At 38.0% G+C, this 22008-nt stretch overlaps 1 protein-coding gene across 3 annotated transcripts in view; it reads left to right on the top strand.

Moving 5' to 3' along the window:
* Positions 1-573: 573 nt before the first annotated feature.
* The window catches only part of APOOL (apolipoprotein O like), a 130920-nt gene continuing 109485 nt past the window's right edge, over positions 574-22008 (top strand). For 2 of the 3 annotated variants that reach the window (XM_021691620.1, XM_021691559.2), the window contains exon 1: positions 608-645. Coding sequence is in view for 1 of the 3 variants with exons in the window: in XM_044911689.1 (XP_044767624.1) it covers positions 631-645 (15 nt within the window). In the remaining 2 variants the exon portion in view is untranslated. Of the gene's footprint in view, positions 646-22008 lie in introns of all 3 variants that reach the window. The other variant, XM_044911689.1, reaches the window with a different exon arrangement.

The following is a 22008-nucleotide window of genomic DNA, read 5'->3' as shown; positions in this document are numbered from 1 at the left end:
CCTTGCACATATTAAAAACCTAAGATAAAGTCTTTAACCTTCTGGAATGTCCTTCCTCAGGATGATTTGTAACTTTTTATGAAAAAAGAAAAAAAATATATATATATATAAAACCCTGCACCAAATGTTCCTTCCCAGGAGCACTCCTTTCTTTGTGAAGACTGTGTTTCCGGGCAACTGTATTCACTTGGGCTTGAATAAAACTCTTTTCCTTTCTCTTTAAAATTTTAAGAAAGCTTTCTTCAATCTGCCTGGACCTGACTATATAGTTATTTATTAATGCAGCTCGACTTGGATTTTAGATCCTTACCTATACAAATCACATATGTCTGAAACAATGAAAATAGTGCAAACTTTTGCACCGAGCAAAACAGCTTTCAACTGGATTATGGAGAGTATTCTGAAAGGCTTTACCGAGGATAGGAACAGTCAGTCACGAGGATGGAACGGTTTTACCGAGACAGCCGGCTAGCTGTAGCAGCTTTCCAAAGCCGCACTAGGAGGGTGGAGAAAGGGCGGAGACAGCAGACAAGGACGTAACAAGGCGGGGCTGGTGAGGTGAGCCGAGTTGAGCTGTTTTGTCCCTCTCTGCCCACCATATGAAAAACTCAGACGGAGAAGGTCACAGATATGGCGGCTGTGAAGGTAAGTTTAAAAAAAAAACAAAAAAAACCTTCCTTAGTTTCTGGGTGCAGATAGCATTCTAGTAACTATAGAAGGGATCCTCCTAACTTCAGAAGGGAGCCCTACAGCAAGAGGCGGGGTGGAGGTGGGGTTGTGAGAGAATTGACAAGGCCAGGGAATCTTAAAAAACGTTTGCAGCCTCCAAACACCGACCTCTCCACCTTGGATTTCCTGAGCCTGGGACAGTACTCTCTCCTCCGTCCCCTGCAGTTAACTGTTTATACAGCGGCATGGTGAAAACTGGGGAACGGCCGGGTGAAAAAGACTGGCTTGGCGACAAGCAGCAGCAGACTTGTGGGTCTTGAACTGAAAGAGTAAAAATCCTGGGCATTCGACTGGGCGCACAGGGCGGAGTCTCATGACCCTTTGAAAGACTTTGTTCAAACATTTGAAGGTGAAATAGACTAGGATAGAGACATCTCAGAGTCTACGCAGTGCGCGGTGTTTGTATTCACTGTTGTTCCTTTCCGGGTTTGAATAATAGGTTACCCAAGTTTCTTTTGAGTTCTGTAATGGGAAAAGATGCCTTTACTTAGGAATCTATGTACCGGAAGTGACTCAGCTGGCTGCTAGCTGCTGTTCCCTAAGTAGGTTTCAATATTAGTAGTAGACAAATATCTACAGGTGGGTATTTGTAGCGGGTTTTAAGTGTAAAATGCACTGCTTGCAGAAGATACAAATATGAATAATTCAGTTCAGCCACAGTTTAAGGTGACTCAGTATCCATCTGGATTGACCATTCTTCATTTCAGCATTTCTGGTTCTCATAACTTACCGGAATTACCACAATAGCCTTGTAACTGGACTCGCAGTCTCTAATTTAGCTCTGGTGGAATCCGTTTTCCCTTAACTGCCGGAGTACTTATAGTAAAATGCAAATCTGATTATATCCCTTTCCTACTTAAAGACCTTTATTGGCACTCCATCATCTGCCCTCTGGGGTCAGGTCAGACTCCTGTGTCTCTAACATCCAACCCTGCCTTGGCTTTTCAGCTTCATCTGTTGTCTCTTGGGAAATTTTTTAACATCTGTACTCCAAGCCTTTTTCCCTGCTATTTCTCTGGACCTGATGGGAAACATCCTCATCTGGTTAGTTCCTATTTAAGTCCATTCGTTCCTTTAACAGCTATTTGTGTACAGCCTCCTCATATACTAAGCACAAAATGCGTTTTCCAAGATAGTGTTCCCTACTTCCCCAACCTAATATAAATAACTCCTTTTTGTGCTTCCAGAGGACCCTGGGAGTACTTTTACCTTAGGACTTACCACATTTCAAATAATAGACTACTGCCTGCTCTACCCTTCTATAAGCTGCTTGAGGACAGTAATTATGATATTAATTTTTGTATCCCTAGCACAGGTATGACTTACATTAGGTACTCAATAAAAGCTACAGGAATAAATAAACGCCAGGCAATGAAGAAGTAGTGTACTCTGTGATTCAGAGCAAGAAAAGTGCCTTGCCTCAGGAGAAGTACAAAGTGATCTGAGGGTTCAAATGAGAGAACTCAAACCTGGTTGAGGAGAATAAAGAACGACTGCATGGAGGAGGTGCAGAGACAGAAGGAATAGTCAGTGGTGAAAAGCAAACCAGAATAGAGTGTTGTCACTGAAGCCTAGAGGAGAGAGTTGAACAGTCTTTTGGTTTAGCCATTAATAAGTCACTGGAAGCTACCATTTGTTAAGTGCTTACTACAAGATCAGGCACCGTGCAAAAATACTTTACATATGATATTTACTTAAATCTCGAGACAACTTTATCTTGTAGTTATTATGATCACCGTTTTACAAACGAAAAACTAAGGTTGAGGGAAGTCAAGTCAGTTGCCCCAAATCATAATGCTAATAAGAGCTGAAGTGAGAAAAACCAGTATAAATAAAGTGGTAGAGGGAGAACCTAGATTGTAAGGGGTTAAGGAAAGGCTCAGGGGTGGGAAACTGGCCTTAATTTAGCACTTACTTTGGCCAGCTGCTCTACATGTATTATTTCATTTTAGTCCTTTCAATGACCCTAAGAAATGGGGTAGTATCCCCATTTTATTTATGAAAAAACAGGCTTAGAAAAAGTGCTTGCTCCAGGTCATATAGCTGCCAAGTGGAAGAGTTAGGTTCAAATGCAGGTATATTTAGCTCCAAAGTCCATGATCCTTCCATTACTCCTTGCTTCTGAAAGGAAGGGTACATTACTCTTTGGAAAAGTGTGTGGTAAAAGGAAGGAAATAAATCTTGGGATACAGGTAACAAATTCCAGAAAAGGTGTCTTTTCATTTAAAAAAGTCATGAGACTGTCAATTATATCTTGATAAAACTGGAAAAACAAAGTCAGGAGGCCTGAGCCGGTTTGGTGACAAGGGGAAATGTGCCAAAAACTAGTATAGAGGTGGGATGCCTGGGTGGCTCAGTTGCTGAGGTGTCTGCCTTTGGCCCAGGTCATGATCCCAGGACCCTGGGATCGAGTCCCACATTGGGCTCCTTGCTCAGAGGGGAGCCTGCTTCTCCCTCTGCCTGCTGCTCTCCCTGCTTGTGCTCTCTCTCTCTCTCTCTCTCTCTGATAGATAAATAAAATCTTAAAAAAAACTAGTATAGAGGAAAGATAATAATTGTTATCACAGCTAGCTATTAAGTTATTAAACATTCACTGTGCTAGGCATTTTTGCTGAGCATTTTACGTGCATTTTCTCATTTATGCTTCACAGTGGCCCTATGAGTAGGTAGTTATCAGCATTTTACAGGTAAGGAAACTGAAGCTTAGAAAGTTTGAGTAACTTGCCCACAGTCACATGGTAGTAAGCAGTAGAGCTGGATCTGAAATTACATGATCTGAGTCCCGATTATGAGGCTTAAGTTTGAGGAAGTATTTGTGAGGCCAAGGTACCAAAAGGGTGATCTGTGTTCATTTTGAAGCCCTAGAAGTTTAATAACAAAGAGTAAGATAGAGGGGAACCCAGCAAGTTGGCAGAAAACTCTATAAAAAATATTACATAAATCTTGAAATAGAGCTTGTTGAGCAGATATGATAGTGGAACACTGACGTGGAATTACCCTCAAGGAATAAGGACTATGTTGATTTTTCCTCCTGACTTCTTGAATCAGAAAGAAGGGCTTGAGGGCTGGCCTTCATTTAAAAGGATTGGTAGGAGAGGCACCTGGGTTGTGCAGTCACTTAAACCTCTCTTAGTTTCTGCTCAGGCCCTGATCTCAGGGTCATGGGACAGAGCCCTCTGTCGGGCTCTGTGCTGAGTGCAGAGTCGGCTAAAATTTCTCTCTCTCTTTCTCTCTCCTTCTGCCCCTCCCCATCTCTCTCTCAAATAAATAAATCTTTTTAAAAAAAGGACTGGGAAGAATGTAGTAGTGTTAGACAAAAGCCAAGTTTCTTTCATGCCAGAGGTTGAGTGAATTTGAGGAAAATGTGAGTCTCTAAAGAAAATTTGTTTATGATAAAATACATATTATTAAAATGTGGGGGCACCTGGGTGGCTCAATTGGTTAAGCATCTGTCTTTGGCTCAGGTCATGATCTCAGGGTCCTGGGATAGAGCCCTGCATTGGGCTCCCTGCTCAGTGGGGAGTCTGCTTCTCCTTCTCCCTCTGTCCCTCCTCCTGCTCATTCTCTCTCTCTCTCTTAAATAATAAATAAAATCTTTAAAAAAAGAAAACAAAACTAAATATGGCTACCATTTATTGAGCACTTCCTGTGTGTCCAATACTGTGCCAAGCTGTTGATGCACATCATTTCATTCTCATGAGAAGTTTTCGAATGTAGGTAATTTTATTAGCTCAAAGAACAGGAGTAGAGCAGAAGGAAAATCAAAGGTGCAACAGGAGGTTGTAGTTAGAAAAAAGCTTGTTGAGTGTATGATTTTAGCTATTAGCAGGTTCTGGGTAATGGTAAATTCAGGGTATACTCATGGAGTGGATAGCCATAGTGGAGTGAATATGAAGGTCTACGGAGGTAAGGTAAAAGAGTGAGAGGAGGCTTTTGGGTGGTTTGTCCACATGCATATTAAAGTCATTCTTAGTTAAAGCAGGATTTAGAGTATAGAAGATTGCTAACCAGGATTCTAACTCTTTGATGTGATGCAGTGACCAGGAGGCAGGTAGATGATAGTGCTAAGAATGAATAGATAGATGGTATAAACTTCATAGTAGCAGAGTTACTTTTATTTCTTTTATATAAACTTTTTTTAAATTGAAGTATAGCATATATCCATCAAAGTACACAAGTCATAAGCAGCTTCGTAAATTTTCATAAAACGATCATGTTTATTGAATCAGAACCCAAATTAAAAAAAAAAAAAGAGCATTACCAACAGCCCAGAAACCTTTCCTTCTGTTCCCCTACATTGTTATCCTCCACCATAGATTATTTTTGCTTATTTTTGAGCTTCAGATAAATGGAATGGTGCAGTATTTACTGTGTTATGTCTGGCTTCTTTCACCCAATATTATGTTTCTGAGATTCAGCCATTATGCATGTAACACTAATTCATTTTTATTACTGTATGACATTTAAGAAGGTGACTGTATCATGATTTATTTATCCATTTTACTCTTGATGAACATTTGAATTATCTTCAGTTTTGAGCTATTACACAAATAATGACCCTGTGAACATTCTTCTGTATGTCTTTTTGGTGCACGGAAGTGTACATGTCTATTGTGTATATACCTAGGAGTGGGATTGCCAGGTCATAGGGTGTGTAGCTTTGGTAGATGCTGCCAAATAGTTTTTCAAAGTGGTTATACCAATTTACATTCCATTCAAGAGAGTTCTAGTTGTTCTACTTCCTCACTAATAAGAACAGAGATTTTTACCTAAGGGTGAAGAAGTAATAGCTTAGAAGTAGCATTGGATATCAGGAAGAAGAAAATTAACCTCCTTTCCCTGAGACACTTTGAATAGCCTCCTCTCAGTATTATAGGGGAAGTAGAGACCTCAGAGGACAGTCATGTTTCATTTCAGGCAAGGAGAGGGGAGGGTAGACACAATGCAAGGACTTTTGGAGGTTTTTTTTTTTTTTTTAAGATTTTTTAAATTTATTTATTTGACAGAGAGAGACATAGCGAGAGAGGGAACACAAGCAGGGGGAGTGGGAGAGGGAGAAGCAGGCTTCCCGCGGAGCAGGGAGCCCGATGCGGGGCTTGATCCCAGGACCCTGGGATCATGACCTGAGCCGAAGGCAGACGCTTAACGACTAAGCCACCCAGGCGTCCCGGACTTTTGGAGTTTTGAGGAATAGCAGAAAGTTTGGTCAGTGGAGAAATTAGAATACAGGAGATAATACATGAGGGATTATATTTTGGGGCTTGGGCCAAGGATGATGGATATGGAGAGGAACATGGACATCATAGGACTTAAGGTTTTAAAATCCTTGATAACACCAGCTGCATATTCCTTTGTGTCAACTTTAGTCCTTGTCTGTTTCCTTTCCTTGTTTCATGTAAGTTGTACCAGAAAATAGAACCTAACAAAGTGAAATTTGTTAGGTTGGGAAGACTGGTGTTTAGCAAAATCAGTGTTCCTGTTTCCACTTAGCATTGTTGAACATGTTTATTTTCAGTGCAACTTTGAAAGTTAAGCTTTGAAACCCTTAGCCTATTTAACTATGTTTGGTATAGGTTCCAGGATATCACTTTATACCATAAAGTGAAAATGATGTGTGCATTTCCTCTTCCCACACCCACATGACTGACTATTCCCTGTAACGCCATCCTCAAAAATGGTGGTTAGGTGTTCTGTGAGCGTCTTTGAATATGGAAATAAAATATTGCTTGTCATGTATCCTAAGGTTTTAGAGAACTATGGCATGTTCAAGTTATCTTAAGTAGTGTTTTAATGAAAGGATGCATAGTTTAGCAAGAAGGCCTAGGAAAGTGTCTCACCAGCCAAACAAACCTCAAGAAGAGCCATTCAGAATATCATAGCAACTCTGGTAGTTACCAATCTCATGACTGGACTGTTCTGTTTCTGCTAACTCTACATGTTTTATATCAAGACTTTCCTAGAGAAAGGATTTGATTGGGTTGGCTAGACACTAACCACTACAAAGTACCCCTGTTGGGCAGAAATTGCACCTCAGGCCCCTTTATAAGACAGCCTCTAGTTGGCTGCCTTTGGCTCAGGTACCAATCCCTAGTCTAGTCAGTTTTGGCCAGGGCATCAGTCCTGTAGTTCAAAGCATAGCAACCTATGTTAGGAATCATAGAAGGGAACACTATAATTTTCAGATGCTCTGAAGCTTCTTAGAAGGGCCAAGGCAATGGACGGATATACTTTTGGGGTTCATGGTCTGTCTGGTATAAATTTACTTTTTTTGAATACTTTCCAGAAGTAAGTAGTAAAGTTGTTGAAATATGGTAGAACATTTTTAGAATTGCTATTAAAACCTAACTTATTAACCTCTTGTAATTTAAATTGGGAAATTGGTTCCTCAAGGATAAAAAACAGCAAGATGGTGGAGTGTTTGAATGCTAGGATATGTTGGAATTTTATTTTGAAGGTAGTAGAGAACCATTGAAATAAATCCAAAATGATTTATGATTTTTAAATTTAATGTAAAATATTACAGTTATCAAAAAGGCATTAATGAACACTGTAAATGTAGGTGAAACCTCCTGTGTATCCCTCCAACTCTGATTGCATTCTCCTTGCTTCCTAAACCCCGCATAGCTACTTTCCTGACTTGTATTTAATATTGCTATGTGTGTTTTGAGACTTTTACTCTATATGCATGTATTCCTAAACTTTATACACTGTTGTTTTGTGTGCTTTTAAGCTTTATATAAATTTTATTTATGCAGTTATCTATTCTTCTGCATGTGTTTTTATCAAGTAGCAGTTTGTGATACATACATGTTTTTATGTGTAGCTGTAGTTCATTTATTTTCACGTGCATAGTATTCTGTTATACGAATATAACAGATTTATTTCTTCATTCTCTCTCTTTTTTTTAAATTTTCCAAAGATTTATTGAAGCAGAAACAAGTTGGTCAGATATTTGTTGGAAAAAAAGCAGTTTTAATGGTATTCAAAAATACTTTTTAAAAAGTATTCTAGTACAAGTTTTCTTCATAAACTAGATTATGTTGTAAACTTTTTCCTAAATCTTTTAAGAGTGTTGGTTCTTAAGAACTAGAGATTATTCCTATTCCAAATCTATCTTGCGCTCCTGAAAAACTGCAGAAAGGCACTTGAAAGCTGTTTCTTTAAGATACGGATTTCTTTTTTATTCTTGCTGGTAGTATTGCTGCACTGACTCTGTGCCCTCTTTACTCAAGGTCATCGTGATGCTCTTCATTCTCTTAATGGGTACTGTAGTCACTTTTTTCTATTACAAATAATGCTATTATGAACTATAATATGCAAATCTCCTTGGACCCATGTGAGTTTCCCTGCTATACCATAGACTAGCTGTATGACTTTGGGCAAATCACTTAACCTGTCGAAACGTCAGTTTTCTTATCTGAACCCTTAGGATAAGAATAGTACTTATCCCCTAGAGTTTTATACTAGGAGATACTAAGTAGATAGTATATTATGTGCACAACACTATGTATGGGTTATAGCAGACATCCAATAATTTCTAGCTCCTGTTACTCTCGGTGTTTAAAAGAATATATTCCCAGCACTTAAGGTAATGCCATTATTTCTTCTGACCTTTAGATCCCAATTTAAGTCACACCTGGTTCAGGCCAGTGGATTGATAACCTGTTTCTTGTGAATATCAGTAGTCTCAAGCAAGTAGAATAGAAATTTGTTGTGTTAACATGATCAGTTATTAATTGAAATGAATATTTATACACAGCCTGGTTTCTTCTTAGACTTATTTTGATTTCTTTCAGACTCTTGATGCTTATTCATGATACTTTTAATGGTAAATAATTTTTAAAAAGTATAAAATGTGATGTGCTTTTTTGGTTACCATACCCTTTATGTATAAAATGTTCTTTCTCTCTTCATCGTTCAAACCCTAAGCCAATAAACAAGAAATTTGAATGGAGAGATTATTGCAGAGATTGTTTAGTCAAAAACTGTCATGTGAAACATAAAATAATTTTTATGACTTAAGAAAGGTTGCTTTAAGAATAACCCTAATTGAGGGCACCTGGGTGGCTCAGTTGATTAAGCATCAACTCTTAATTTCGGCTCAGGGCATGATCTCAGGGTTGTGGTATTGAGCCCCACATCAGGTTCCATGCTCAGTAGCGAGTCTGCTGGAGATTCTCTCCCTCTCCCTCTCCCCCTTCCCCCCACACACTCACTTGCTCTCTGTCTCTCAAAGAAATAAATCTTAAAAAAAAGGAATAACCCTAATTGAAGGAGGTAAAGTTCTAGTAGAGTAGGAGAGTACCATTTCCATTGATCTATGAACCCTAACTGATAAAGAGTGTAATTAAGGCATAATAGAGTCTCAAACCTTTGAATATTGAGATGCTAAAGGCTTTGTAGTTTGTTGCTGTTTTACACCTATAGTTTTTTCACAGGTACTTTATTTTTTTTGTATTTTCAAGTTTTTATTTAAATTACAGTTAGCATACAGTATAATATTAGTTTCAGGTGTACAATATAGTGATTCATTACTTCCATACAAGACCTGGTGCTCATCAAAACAACTGCAATCCTTAATCACCATCATCTGTTTAACCTATCCCCCTACCCACGTCCCTTCTGGTAACCATCAGTTTGTTCTTTATAGTTAAAAGTTTGTTTTTTGGTTTGCCTTTCTCTCTCTTTTTTTTTCCCCTTATGCTCTTTGTTTTGTTTCTTAAAATCCACATATAAGTGAAATCATATGGTATTTGTCTTTTTCTGACGGACTTATTGGTCGCTTAGCATAATACTCTCTAGCTCCACCCATGTCTTTGCAAAGGGCAAGATCTCATTCTTTTTTTACGGCTGAGTAATATTCCATTACACACACACACACACACACACACACCCCACTTCTTTATCTATCCATTAGTTGATGGACATTTGGGCTGTTTCCTTAATTTAGCTATTGTAGATAATGCTGCTATAAACACTGGGGTGCATGTATTAGTATTTTTTTTATTATGTTCAGTTAGCCAGCATATAGTACATCATAAGTTTTTGATGTAGTGTTCACGATTCATTAGTTGCATATAACACCCAGTGCTCATCACAACATGTATTTTTAGGTAAATCCCTAATAGTATAATTGCTGGATTATAGAATAGTTCTGTTTTTAACTTTTTGAGGAAGCTCCATACTATTTTCCAGAGTGGCTGCACCAGTTTGGATTCCCACCAACACTGCAAGAAGGTTCCCCTTTGTCAACATCCTCCCCAATATCTGTTGTTTCTTGTGTTGTTGATTTTAGCCATTCTCACTGTTGAGGGGTGATATCTCATTGTAGTTTTGATTTGTATTTCCCCGATGATGAGTGATGTTGAGCATCTTTTCATGTGTCTGTTGACCTTCTGTATATCTTCTTTGGAAAAATGTCTATTCATGCCCATTTTTAATTGGATTATTTGTTTTTTGGTGTTGAGTTTTATAAGTTTGTTATATATTTTGGATGCTAACCCTTTATCAGATATGTTATTTGCAAATATCTTCTCCCATTCCATAGGTGGCCTTTTAGTTTTGTTGATTATTTCCCTTGCCCTGCAGAAGCTTTTTATCTTGATAAAGTCCTAGTAGTTTGTTTTTGCTTTTGTTTCCCTTGCCTCAAGAGAATTATCTAGTAAGAAGTTGCTAAGGCTGGTGTCAAAGAGGTTACTATCTATGTTCTCTAGGATTTTGATGGTTTTCTGTCTCACATTTGGATCTTTCATCCATTTTGAATTTATTTTTGTGTATAGTGTACAAAAGTGGTCCAGTTTCATTCTTTTGCATGTTGCTGTCCAATTTTCCCAACACCATTTGTTGAAGAAACCGTCTTTTTTTTCCAATTGGATATTCTTTCCTGCTTTGTCAAAGATTAATTGACCATATAGTTGTGGGTTCCTTTCTGGGTTTTCTACTATGTTGCATTGACTTATGTGTCTATTTTTGTACCAGTACCCTACTGTCTTGATCACTACAGCTTTGTAATATAGCTTGAGGTAAGGAATTGTGATGTCTCCAGCTTTGCTTTTCCTTTTCAAGGTTGCTTTGGCTATTCACAGTCTTTTCTGGTTCCACACAAATCTTAGGATTGTTTGTTCTAGCTCTGTGAAAAATGCTGATGATATTTTGATAAAGGATTTCATTAAATGTGTAGATTGCTTTGGGTAGTGTAGACATTTTAACAGTATTTGTTTTTCCAATCCACGAGCATGGCATGTCTTTCCATTACTCTGTTTCCTCTTCGATTTCTTTAATGAATGTTTTATACAGGTCTGTCACCTCTTTGGTTAAATTTATTCCTAGGTATCTTACGGTTTTTGCTGCAATTGTAAATGGGATTGATTCCTTGATTTCTCTTTCTGCTGCTTCATTATTGGTGTATAGAAATGCAACAGATTTCTGTACATGGATTTTGTATCCTGTGAATTTACTGAATTAGTGTATCAGTTGTGGTAGTTTTTTAGTGGAGTCTTTAAGGTTTTCTATATAGAGTATCATGTCATGTGCAAATAGTGAAAGTTTGACTTCTTCCTTGCTGATTTGGATGCTTTTATTTCTTTTTGTTGTCTGATTGCTGTGACTGGTACTGTGTTAAAAAACAGTGATGAGAGTGGACATCCTTGTCTTGTTCCCGACCTTAGAGGAAAAGCTCTCAGTTTTTCCCTGTTGTGGATGATATTAGCTGTGGGTTTTTTTTTTTTTTTAATCTATGGCCTTTATTATGTTGTACATTCTTTCTAACCCTAATTTGTTGAGGGTTTTTATCATGAATGTATGTTGTACTTTATCAAATGCTTTTTCTGCATCTGTTGAACGGATTGTATGGTTCTTACCCTCTTTTAGGGGTGTCTTTATCTGGTTTTGGTATCAGGGTAATGCTCTTCTCATAGAATGAATTTGGAAGTTTTCCTACTTTTTCTATCTTTTGGAATATTTTGAGAAGAAAGGGTATTAACTCTTCTTTATGTTTGGTAGAATTTGCCTGTGAAGCCATGTGGCCCTGAGCTTTTATTTGTTGGGAGATTTTTGATTAGTGATTCTGTTTCTTTGCTGATTATCCATCTGTTCAAGTTTTCTTTTTCTTATTTTTTCAGTTTTGGTACTTTAAATCTTTCTAGGAATATATTCATTTCTTCCAGATTGTTCAATTTGTTGGTATATAATTTTTCATAATATTGTTGTAATTGTTCATATTTCTGTGGTGTTGGTTGTTATTTCTCCTCTCTTGTTGGTGGTTTTGTTTAAATGGGTCCTTTCTCTTTTGTTTTGTTCAGTCTGGCTAAGGGTTTATCAATTTTATTGATTTTTTTTTTTTTCAAAGAACCAGCTCCTGGTTTCACTGATTTTTTTTTTTTTTTTTTTTAGTTTCTATATCATTTTTTCTGCACTGATCTTCATTATTTTCTTCCTTTTGCTGGCTTTGTTGTTCCTTTAATAGCTCCTTTAGGTATAAGGTTGGCTAGGTTGTGTATTTGATATTTTTCTTGCTTATTAAGGTAGGCATGTATTGCTCTATACTTCCCTCTTAGGACTGCTTTTGCTGCATCCCAAAGGTTTTGGACTGTTGAGTTTTCGTTTTCATGTATTTTTTTTTTAAATTTCCTTGAATGGGTTGACACATTCATTATTTAGTAGAATGTTGTTTAACCTCCATGTATTTGTGGTCTTTCCAAATATTTTCTTGTGGTTGGCTTCAAGTTCCATAGCATTGTTGTCAGAAAAGATGCTTGGTATGATCTCAATCTTTTTGTTATTTGTTGAGGAATGATTTGTGACCTAGTATGTCCTCTGTTGTGGAGAGTGTCCCATGTGAACTTGAAAAGAATGTGTATTCTGCTGTTTTAGGATGGAATGTTCTGAATAGTCTGTTAAGTCCATCTAGTCCAGTGTGTCATTCAGAGCTGTTGTTTCTTTGTTGATTTTCTGCCTAGATGATCTGTCCATTGATGTAAGTGGAGTTTAAAGCCTCCTACTGTTATTGTGTTATTATCAATGAATTCCTTTACATTTGTTATTAATTGTTTTATATATTTGGCTGCTCCCTTATTGGGTGCATAAATAATTACAATTGTTAGATCTTCTTGTTGGATTGTCCTCTTTATTATGGTATAGTACTCTTCATCTCTTGTTACAGTCTTTTGTTTAGAGTGTTTAAAGTGTAGTTTTCCTCAGATTGCCAAGGGCTCAAATTGACACTCTTCCCCTCAAATTCCAGCCCCTGTGCTCAAGTTTGTGCACAAAAGTGGGCATAATTATAACAGCAAAGTGAAGCAACCCAAACATCTAACTACTTCTGTGGAATATAGAATGGATAAAAGGAGTGTGCTAGGCTGAGAACATCTCCAACAAGCACATCAAAGAACAGTATATACAGCAGGATTCTGGTTAGTAAAAAAAAAACAAAAACAAAAACAAACAAACCTGGGAAGAATAAAACAGGATGAAACCAGAGAGGGAGACAAACCATAAGTGACTTCTTAAGCATAGGAAAGAAACTGAGGCTTGCTGGAGGGGAGGTGGGGGGGGATGGGGTAATTGGGTGGTGGGCGTGAAGGAGGGCACATGATGGAACGAGCACTGGGTGTTGTATGCAGCTGATGAATCACTGAACTCTACCTCTGAAACTAATAATACACTATATTGTTAATTAATTGAACTTAAAATAAAAAAAAGTAGTTTTCCAATATAAGTATTGGTACTCTGGCTTTCATGTAACATCCATTTGCATGATTAATGTTTCTCCCTCCCCTCACTTTCAATGTGCAAGTGTCTTTAAGTTTATAATAAATTTCTTGTAGGCAGCATATACTTTGGTCTTGTTTGTTTTTTTTTTTTAAGATTTTATTTATTTATTTTAGACAGAGAGAGAGAGTGAATGCATGTGTGCATGTGTGGGGGGAGGGACAGAAGGAAGGAGAGAATCTCAATCAGACTCCTTGCTGAGCATGGAGCCTGACCTGGGGCTTGATCTCACCACACTGAGATCACAACCTAAGTTGAAATCAAGAGTTGGTCACTTAACTGATGGAGCCACCCAGTTGCCCCTTGGGTCTTGTTTTTTTTATCCATTCTTACACCCTATGTCTTTTGCTTGGAGCATTTAGTCCATTTACATTCAGAGTAATTATTGATAGATACGTATTTAGTGTCATTACTTGTTTTGTCATTGTTTCTGGAGATTTTTCCACTCAGAGTCTCTCTTAATATTTCTTGCAGTGGTGGTTTAGTGGTGAGGAACTCCTTTAGTTTTTGTTTGTTTGGAAAACTCTTTATCTCCCCTTCTATTTTGAATGATAGCCTTGCTATTTTTCCCATTCAGCACGTTGAATATATCATGCCACTCCCTTCTGACTTGCCACATTGTGTTGAGAAATCTTCAGCTAGCTTAATGAGTCTTCCCTTGTAAGTTAGGTACTTCTTTTGTCTTGCTGGTTTTATGATTTTTTTCTTCATCACTATATTTTGTAAATTTAATTACAATATGTCCTGGTCTGGGCCTGCTTTGTTGATTGTGATGGGAGTTCTCAGTGCCTCCTAGATCTGGATGTCTGTTTCCTTCCCCAGATTAGGGAAATTTTCAACTATTATCCCTTCAAAACTTTTTTCTGCCACTTTTTACTCTCTCTTCTTCTTCTGGGATTCTTACAATACGAATGTTATTAAGTTTGATGGAGTCTTTGAGTTCCATAAGTCTGTTCTCGTGTTCCATAATTCTCTCTCTCTCTTGTTCAGCATCATTATTTTCCATTATTTTGTCTTCTAGGTTACTTATTCATTCCTCTGTTTTTTCCAGCCTGCTGTTCGTTGCATCAAGCCTGTGTCCAGTTTCAGTTATTGCATTTTTCATTTTTTTTTTAAATATTTTCTTTTATGCTGGGTGTGGAGCCCAATGTGGGGCTTGAAATCTTGACCCTGAGATCAAGATCTGAGCTGAAATCAAGAGTTGGATGCTTAACCAACTGAGCCATTCAGGCACCTCGCATTTTTCATTTTTGACTGTTTTTTAATTCTTTTATGTCTGTGGTAAGGCCGTACCTGATGTCTTCCATTCTGTTCTCAACCTCAGCAAGTATCCTTATGATTGTTACCTTAAGTTTCCATCAGGCATGGTACTTATATTGGTTTCGTTAGATCTCTGGCAGTGACTTTATCTTGTTCTTTCATTTGGGATGAATTCCTCTATCTTGGCATTTTGTCTAAGTCTCTGCCTTCTTCTGTGTTTTAGAAAAGCCCATTATGTTTTCCTGCTCCTGAGAGTAATGGCTTCATGAAGAAGATGTTACAGTGTCTAAGGCTTCCCACTTCCGGGAGTGTCTCTAGTCTGTGCTGTGTGTGTGCTCTGCTGTTGTGTTTTGGCTCTTCTGTTCTTCAGTCCAGTCATCTGCAGAGGCTTCCCTAGCTTGCATTGGGCAGTGTTTGGTCCTTGGCCAGAATGTGGCAAGTTTTAACTAGGTGACCTGATACTACTTCCACTAGAACTGAAGCCCTGCAGAGCTCTCTGGGCTGGACACATGGTATGGGCAGGGGTTTCTACTGGTCTGGGGAAGGGGCCTGCTGTGCTGGGACCGAGGTAGACTTGACTGAGAAGGGCAGTACTGCCAGAGTGTAGGGGTATGGGACTTGTAACCAGGTTAAGCAGCCAGTGGAGGTGCTGTGCTGTTTGCTACAGGTGGCTCTGTGTTTATGCTGAGGGGCAGATCAGGGAAATGAAGCCAGCCAGCTCCTGTTTCTGTGCGGAGGGGTCTGGGTGCTTGCTGTTCTCCATGAAGCGCTGTGAGAAAAACAAAGAATCTCCCTGCTGTGTGTTCCAGGCTTTTTTCAGATCAGTGTTTCTACACTGTTTGCCTTTGGGTTGTTTACCTGCCTTATCTCCAGGAGCAGGGCAGTGCCCTTTGGGCTGTATTCCAGCCAAATATGTTGCCTTTTAAACTCCAGGTCTTAGGGAGGTGGTACTGGCAGAGGCCTGCGCTGGTCTCCTGGGGGAGGGTCTTGCCATGCTGGGACTGAGGAAGGCTGACCCAGAAGGGCAGTCATGCCAGAGCACAGAGCTGTGAGACTTGGTGTAAGCAATTTAGGCAGCCAGTGTTGGGACTCATCTGTTTTCTGCAGGTGGCTTTTTGGTTATGCTGAGGGGCAGGGGAGGGAAATGGCTCTAGCCAGCTCCTTTGTCCCAAGAGAGGAATCTCTCTGAATGCTGCCTGTTAGGGATGTGCTCCAAGAAGAGTGAATAATCTCCCCAGTGTGTGCCCCAAGCATTCTCCCTCTCCTCAGCAGCACTCATAGCTCGTTTCTCCCCTTAACCATGTGTCCATACTTACCACCTTCTTCAGTGTGCCTTCTCTCCTTTTAGTTGTGGAATTCATTCTGTCAGTCTTCAGGTAGGTTTCTGGGGTATTTAGAATGATTCGATAGTTATCTAGTTGCATTTGTGGGACAAGATGAGCCTAGGGTCCTCCTGTTCCATCACCACCGTCTCTCTCAACTAGTATTTCAGTCATTTAAAGTACACGATTTGATATGCAATTGTGGAAAGACCAAATTGTATAGGTGCGTTTTTGTAGTTTATTTGTCCTTTAGTACCGCTGTGTTTTTCAAGGATTTTGTGAGAAAATGCAGGCAGAGTTTTAAAATTTTCTATTTCAGTGAATTATCTGCTTTTCATGTAGCAGTATAATGAATAATGGCATAGCTGTTAGACTCTGTTATTCTCTGTAGATTTAGTGTTAGTTTATTCTCTTAGAAATGATTCACCCACTCATTATTTTCTGAAGAAAATAAGCACCGTGATACATACAAATTTTTGTTAGTGACTCACTGGTGATTAAAACTACCTTTGTGTAAGACTTTTATGTTGCTGTCAGGAAATAGCTCTTAGGCTATGGCTGTGAAATGCAGCATTAACGCCCTTTCTTGTTTTACTTTTAGTCAGAAAGAAATACAGTAGTATTTCTGTTAGAGCAGAAGATGAGTTCAGTAGCACTTGCCATTGTCAGAAACTTTATTACCCCTGGAAAGTAGTACAGGAGACACAAGGGTACATTCCAGAAGTCACTAAAAGGAAATTAAAATATGCTTTCATAGGCAAGTATGGCCAGATGGGTCCTGTATGACTCAAAGGAGTGGAACCAGGACCAGTGAAAGTATATGGACATGTATTTCAGTTTAGTCTATGAAAGAACTTTTTTCATAGAGCTGTAAGAAGATGAAATGATCGATCAGTGGAGTTTCCCATTATTGAAGGTGGTCATACATAAACTGGAGGAATTCAAAATGAGAGAAATGGTTGGACCAGAAAAGCTTTAAGGTCACTTTGCATTGTGAGATTGAAACTCTAGTACAAAGAAGGTGATATGCCTGAGACACAACCTTGTATTTTGAAACCAAACTTTCTTTTGCCATTTTATGTTGGATTCAATAATCATTAGTTTATTCAGGAGCAGTGCTTGATTTTTCAAGCTAATTTGTGTTCCTTCCATCTCCTACCTGATACTTCAGAAGAGGCTAAACTTCCTCAGTTATGTAGTTATTCCCCTCTGTTTGTTTACCAAAGGAGTATTTGTACATTAGGTCTGTAGATAACAGAAATCACCCAGAAAGAATAGTACTAATACAGTCAGTCACAGTCCTCCCTCCCCTGCTGATGATGCAAGCTATTACCACTTCAGGTCTGCCAAAGGAAGGAAAGGGAGAAAGAAGAAAAAATAGGAAGGTAAAATAAAACTTTAAAATCAATTGGAACATACAGTTGCTGAAAAAAATAAAAGGGTGGAAGAAAGAGATGAAGAGAAGAAAGAGCAAAAAATGGGAGCAATTGGAGATGGGTAATCTACTTTTTCCTTTACCAAGGATGGTAGACTATAACTTCACTCTCTTCCCCACCCAGGTCTTGTGATCTGAGCCATAAACAGCCATGTGGTGTTGAGATTTTTCTTGTGAACAGCTCCTAAAAGATACCAGCCCCACACTGAAAAGGAAACTCCTTTTCATACATTTCCAACTCCCTCCATTTCTTGAACTTTTGACCTCCACAAAATGAGGCTTTTTAAAAATATATATTTAAGCAGTATAGTATACAGGAATATTTTTCTGTAAAGGCTTCCTTAATCAAGGTATTATTGACCATTCTAGCTAAAAATGTATCAATTTAGAAAGAAAGTTTATTTTAAAACATTTATTTGATATAGTATAATAATCATCACATTAATTTGACCAAGAAATTTTGTCATGGCATATGCAAAGTAGAATGCTATTTCCAGTAAGAAAGAATCAGGCTTGTTTTGTTGTCCATTCAGATATAATCTTCAGAAGGTTGAAATTTAGTCAAAAAATGTGTTATAAGAATACTACCTTCCATTTATTTAATATAATAGTTTATAAAATTTCATTTATTATAAATTGTATATTATTTATGTATTATACAGGATTCTTAAAACATTGCTATGAGAATTTTTTTTAAGTTCTTTTTTTTTAAGATTTTATTTATTTATTTGATAGAGAGAGACATAGCGAGAGAGGGAACACAAGCAGGGGTAGTGGGAGAGGGAGAAGCAGGCTTCCCGCTGAGCAGGGAGCCCGATGCGGGGCTCCATCCCAGTACTCTGGGATCGTGACCTGTGAGCCGAAGGCAGACGCTTAACGACTGAGCCACCCAGGTGCCCACTATACACCATTTAAAATGGCATTTTTATTAAAAAAAAAAAAAAAAAGACAAACCAGAAAACAGGCTCTTAACTATAGAGAACATACCAGAGGGGAGGTGGGTAGGGGGATGTGTGAAATAGGTGAAGGGGATTAAGAGTACACTTGATGAACTTGATGAACACTGAGAAATATATGAAATTGTTGAATCACTATACTGTACACCTGAAACTAATACAACACTGTTAACGATGCTGGAATTATAATAAAATAAAATAAAATAATTTTTAAATAAAAAAATAAAATGGTATTTTTGTCCTTTGCAAATCTCTTCTCCCATTCAATAGGTTACCTTTTTGTTTGTTGATAGTTTACTTCTCCTTGCAAAAGTTATTTATTTTGCTATAGTCCCAATAAGTTTAAATTTGCTTTTGATTCCCTTGCCTGAGGAGACATCTAGAAAAAATGTTTCTATGGCCGATGTCAAAGAAATTACTGCTTATGTTTTCTAGGAGTTTTATGGTTTCCAGTCTCACATTTAGATCTTTAATCCATTTTATTTTTGTGTATGGTGTAAGAAAGTGGTCCATTTTCATTGGTTCACATTAACTGTCCCGTTTTCCCAGCACCGTTTGTTGAAGAGACTGTCTTTTTCCCAGTCTTGCCTCCTTTGTCATAATTTAACTGAACATAAAAGTGTGGGTTTATTTCTGGACTCTCTGTTCTGTTCCAATGATCTGTGTCTGTTTTTGTGCCACTAGCATACTGCTTTTGACTACTGCAGCTGTGTAGTATATCTTGAAATTTGGGATTGTGATACCTCCAGCTTTGTTCTTTTTCAACACTGCTTTGACTGTTTGAGGTGTTTTGTGGCTTTATACAAATTTTAGGATTATTTGTTTTAGGTTCTGTGAAAAAATGCTTTTAGTATTTTGATAAGGATTGCATTAAATCTGTAGATAGTTTTGTGTAGTATGGACTTTTTAACAATATTGATTCTCCCAATCCATGAGCATGGAATATGTTCCCATTTGTTTGTGTCATCTTCAGTGTCTTTCAGCAGCATTTTACAGTTTTTAGAGTAGAGGTCTTTTACCTTCTTAGTTAATTTATTCCTAGGTATTTTGTTATTTTTGGTCCATTTGTCATTGGGATTGTTTTCTTAATTTCTCTTTTTGCTACTTCATTATGAGTGTATAGAAATGCAATGGATTTATGTATATTAATTTTGTATCCTGTAACTTCACTGAATTCATTATCAGTTCTAGTTTGATGGAGTCTTTAGTTTGGAGGAGTCTTTAGGGTTTTCTACATATGGTATCATGTCATCTGCAAAGAGTGGAAGTTTTTTTCTTCCTTACCAATTTGGATACCTTTTATTTCTTTTTGTTGTCTGATTGATGTGGCTAGACTTTCCAGTACAATGTTGAATAAAAGTGGAGAGAGCAGACATCCTTGTCTTGTTCCTGATCTTAGAGGAACAAGATCTTAGTTGTCACCATTGAGTATGATGTTAGCTGTGGATTTTTCATATAAGGCCTTTATTATGTTGAGGTATGTTCCCTCTAAACCTACTTTCTGGTGAGTTTTTATCATGAATGAATGTTGTACTTTTTTCAAATACTAATTTAAAAAGATATATGCACCCCTGTGTTTATTGCAGCATTATTTACAATAGTCAAGATGTAGAAGCAACCCAGGTGTCTGTCCATAGATAATAAGGAAGTTATGGGGTAAACACACACACACAACACACACACACACACACACACAATGAATATTACTTAGCCATTAAAAAGAATGAACTGCCATTTGCAACAACATGGATGGGTATAATGCTAAGTGAAATAAGTCATATGATGTCACTCATATGTGGAATTTAAGAAACAAAACAAATGAACAAAGAAAAAAAGAAGAAACAGACTTAAATATAGAGAACAAACTGGTGGCTGCCAGAAGGGAGATGGGTGAGGAAGTGGGTGAAATAGGTGAAGGAGATTAAGAGTACACTTATCATGATGAGCACTGAGTAATATATAGAATTTTTGAATCATTATATTTTGTACCTGAAACTAATTTAAAACTGTATGTTAATTATACTTGGATAAAAAAATGGCATTTTTATTTTTTTTAATTTTTAAAAAATTTTAAAAAGATTATTTTAGAGAGAATGAGCAGGGGGAGGGGCAGAGAGAGAGAATCTTTAAGCAGACTCCCCATTGAGCATGGGGTTCCATATGGGCCTCGATCTCGCCACCCATGAGATTATGACCTGAGCTGAAACCAAGAGTCAGATGCTTAACCAACTGAGCTACCCAGGCACCCCTAAAATGGCCTTTTTCTTAAGATTTACTTATTTGAGAGAGAGAGAGAGAGCTCAGGGGGAGGGTCAGACAGAGAGGGAGAGAGAATCTCAAGCAGATTCCATGCTGACCTTGGAGCCTGATATGGGGCTTGATCTCATGACCCTGAGATTACAACCCAAGCTGAAACCAAGAGTTGGATGCTTAACTGCGCCATTTTTAGGGGCACCTGGGTGGCACAGTCAGTTAAGCATCTACCTTCGGTTTGGGTCATGATCCCAGGGTCCTGGGATCCAACCCAATTTCGGGCTCGCTGCTCAGCAGGAAGCCTCTTCTCCCTCTCCCTGCCGCTCCGCCTGCTTGTGCGTGTGCTCTCTCTTTCTCTCTCTCTGTCAAATAGATAAATAAAATTTAATAAATGGCATTTTTAATGGTAGGCAACAGAGCAAAAAGATGGGTTTTTCGTAAGTTACTGAAATCACTCAATCTGAAAGTTCTGCTTACTTCTGGACTTCCTCTTACGTGGGAGAATAATGTTTTATCATTGTTGAAGCCTACTTGAGTTGGGGATCCCAAAACTTTAACCAAAAGAATCCTAAATGATACCTACTATGTTAGATTGCTCTGAGGATTAAAAGGCTCAATGTGTGTAAAGCACCTACTACATAGTAAGTGTTCCTTAAACAAAGAAAACCTGTCTTCAGTGATCCCTTATGTTTTGAGGGACATTATGTTCAGGTGTAGCACTTGGTGAGCCCATTGAATTGGTGAGCTATTCCATCATCTATTTGTAACTTCATTGCTGTTTTTTTTCTTAGCTATAGCATGTGCCTCTGCTACGGTCTTTCTTTCTACTTTTATTCTTATCCTGTGTATTTCTTGTTACTTCTCCCACTTGGTTTTTGTATGATAAATCTAGACTTTTAAAACACAACTAGCCAGTTGGAACATCCTTGCCTATAATACTCAGCTCTTTAGTTCTTCTCCCTTGTTGTTGGTTGCTGGATGTTCAGGGACAGCTTTTTGGCCACAAGAGATTCTGAAATATGAGGTCTTGTTTCTTTTCCCCCCCTCCCCAGATTTTAGAACTCCCCTAGATACCCAAAAGATCTAGATAGTTAAGATCATACTGTACTATATAATAAGCATGGTTTGTGAAAGACACATGTTTCTAAAAGCCACAGGAAATTTAATCTCCTTACATTGGAGTCATACCATGTGTCTTAGATATGGCTACTATAAAAAAATATCACAGACTGAGTAGCTTAAACAACAGACATTAATTTCTCACAGTTCTGGAGATTGGGATATC

Source organism: Neomonachus schauinslandi, chromosome X (genome assembly GCF_002201575.2).
Source record: "Neomonachus schauinslandi chromosome X, ASM220157v2, whole genome shotgun sequence".
In the NCBI taxonomy this organism is placed as follows: domain Eukaryota; kingdom Metazoa; phylum Chordata; class Mammalia; order Carnivora; family Phocidae; genus Neomonachus; species Neomonachus schauinslandi.
The sequence above is the reverse complement of the archived record's forward strand: the minus strand, read 5'-3'. Positions and strand labels throughout refer to the sequence as shown.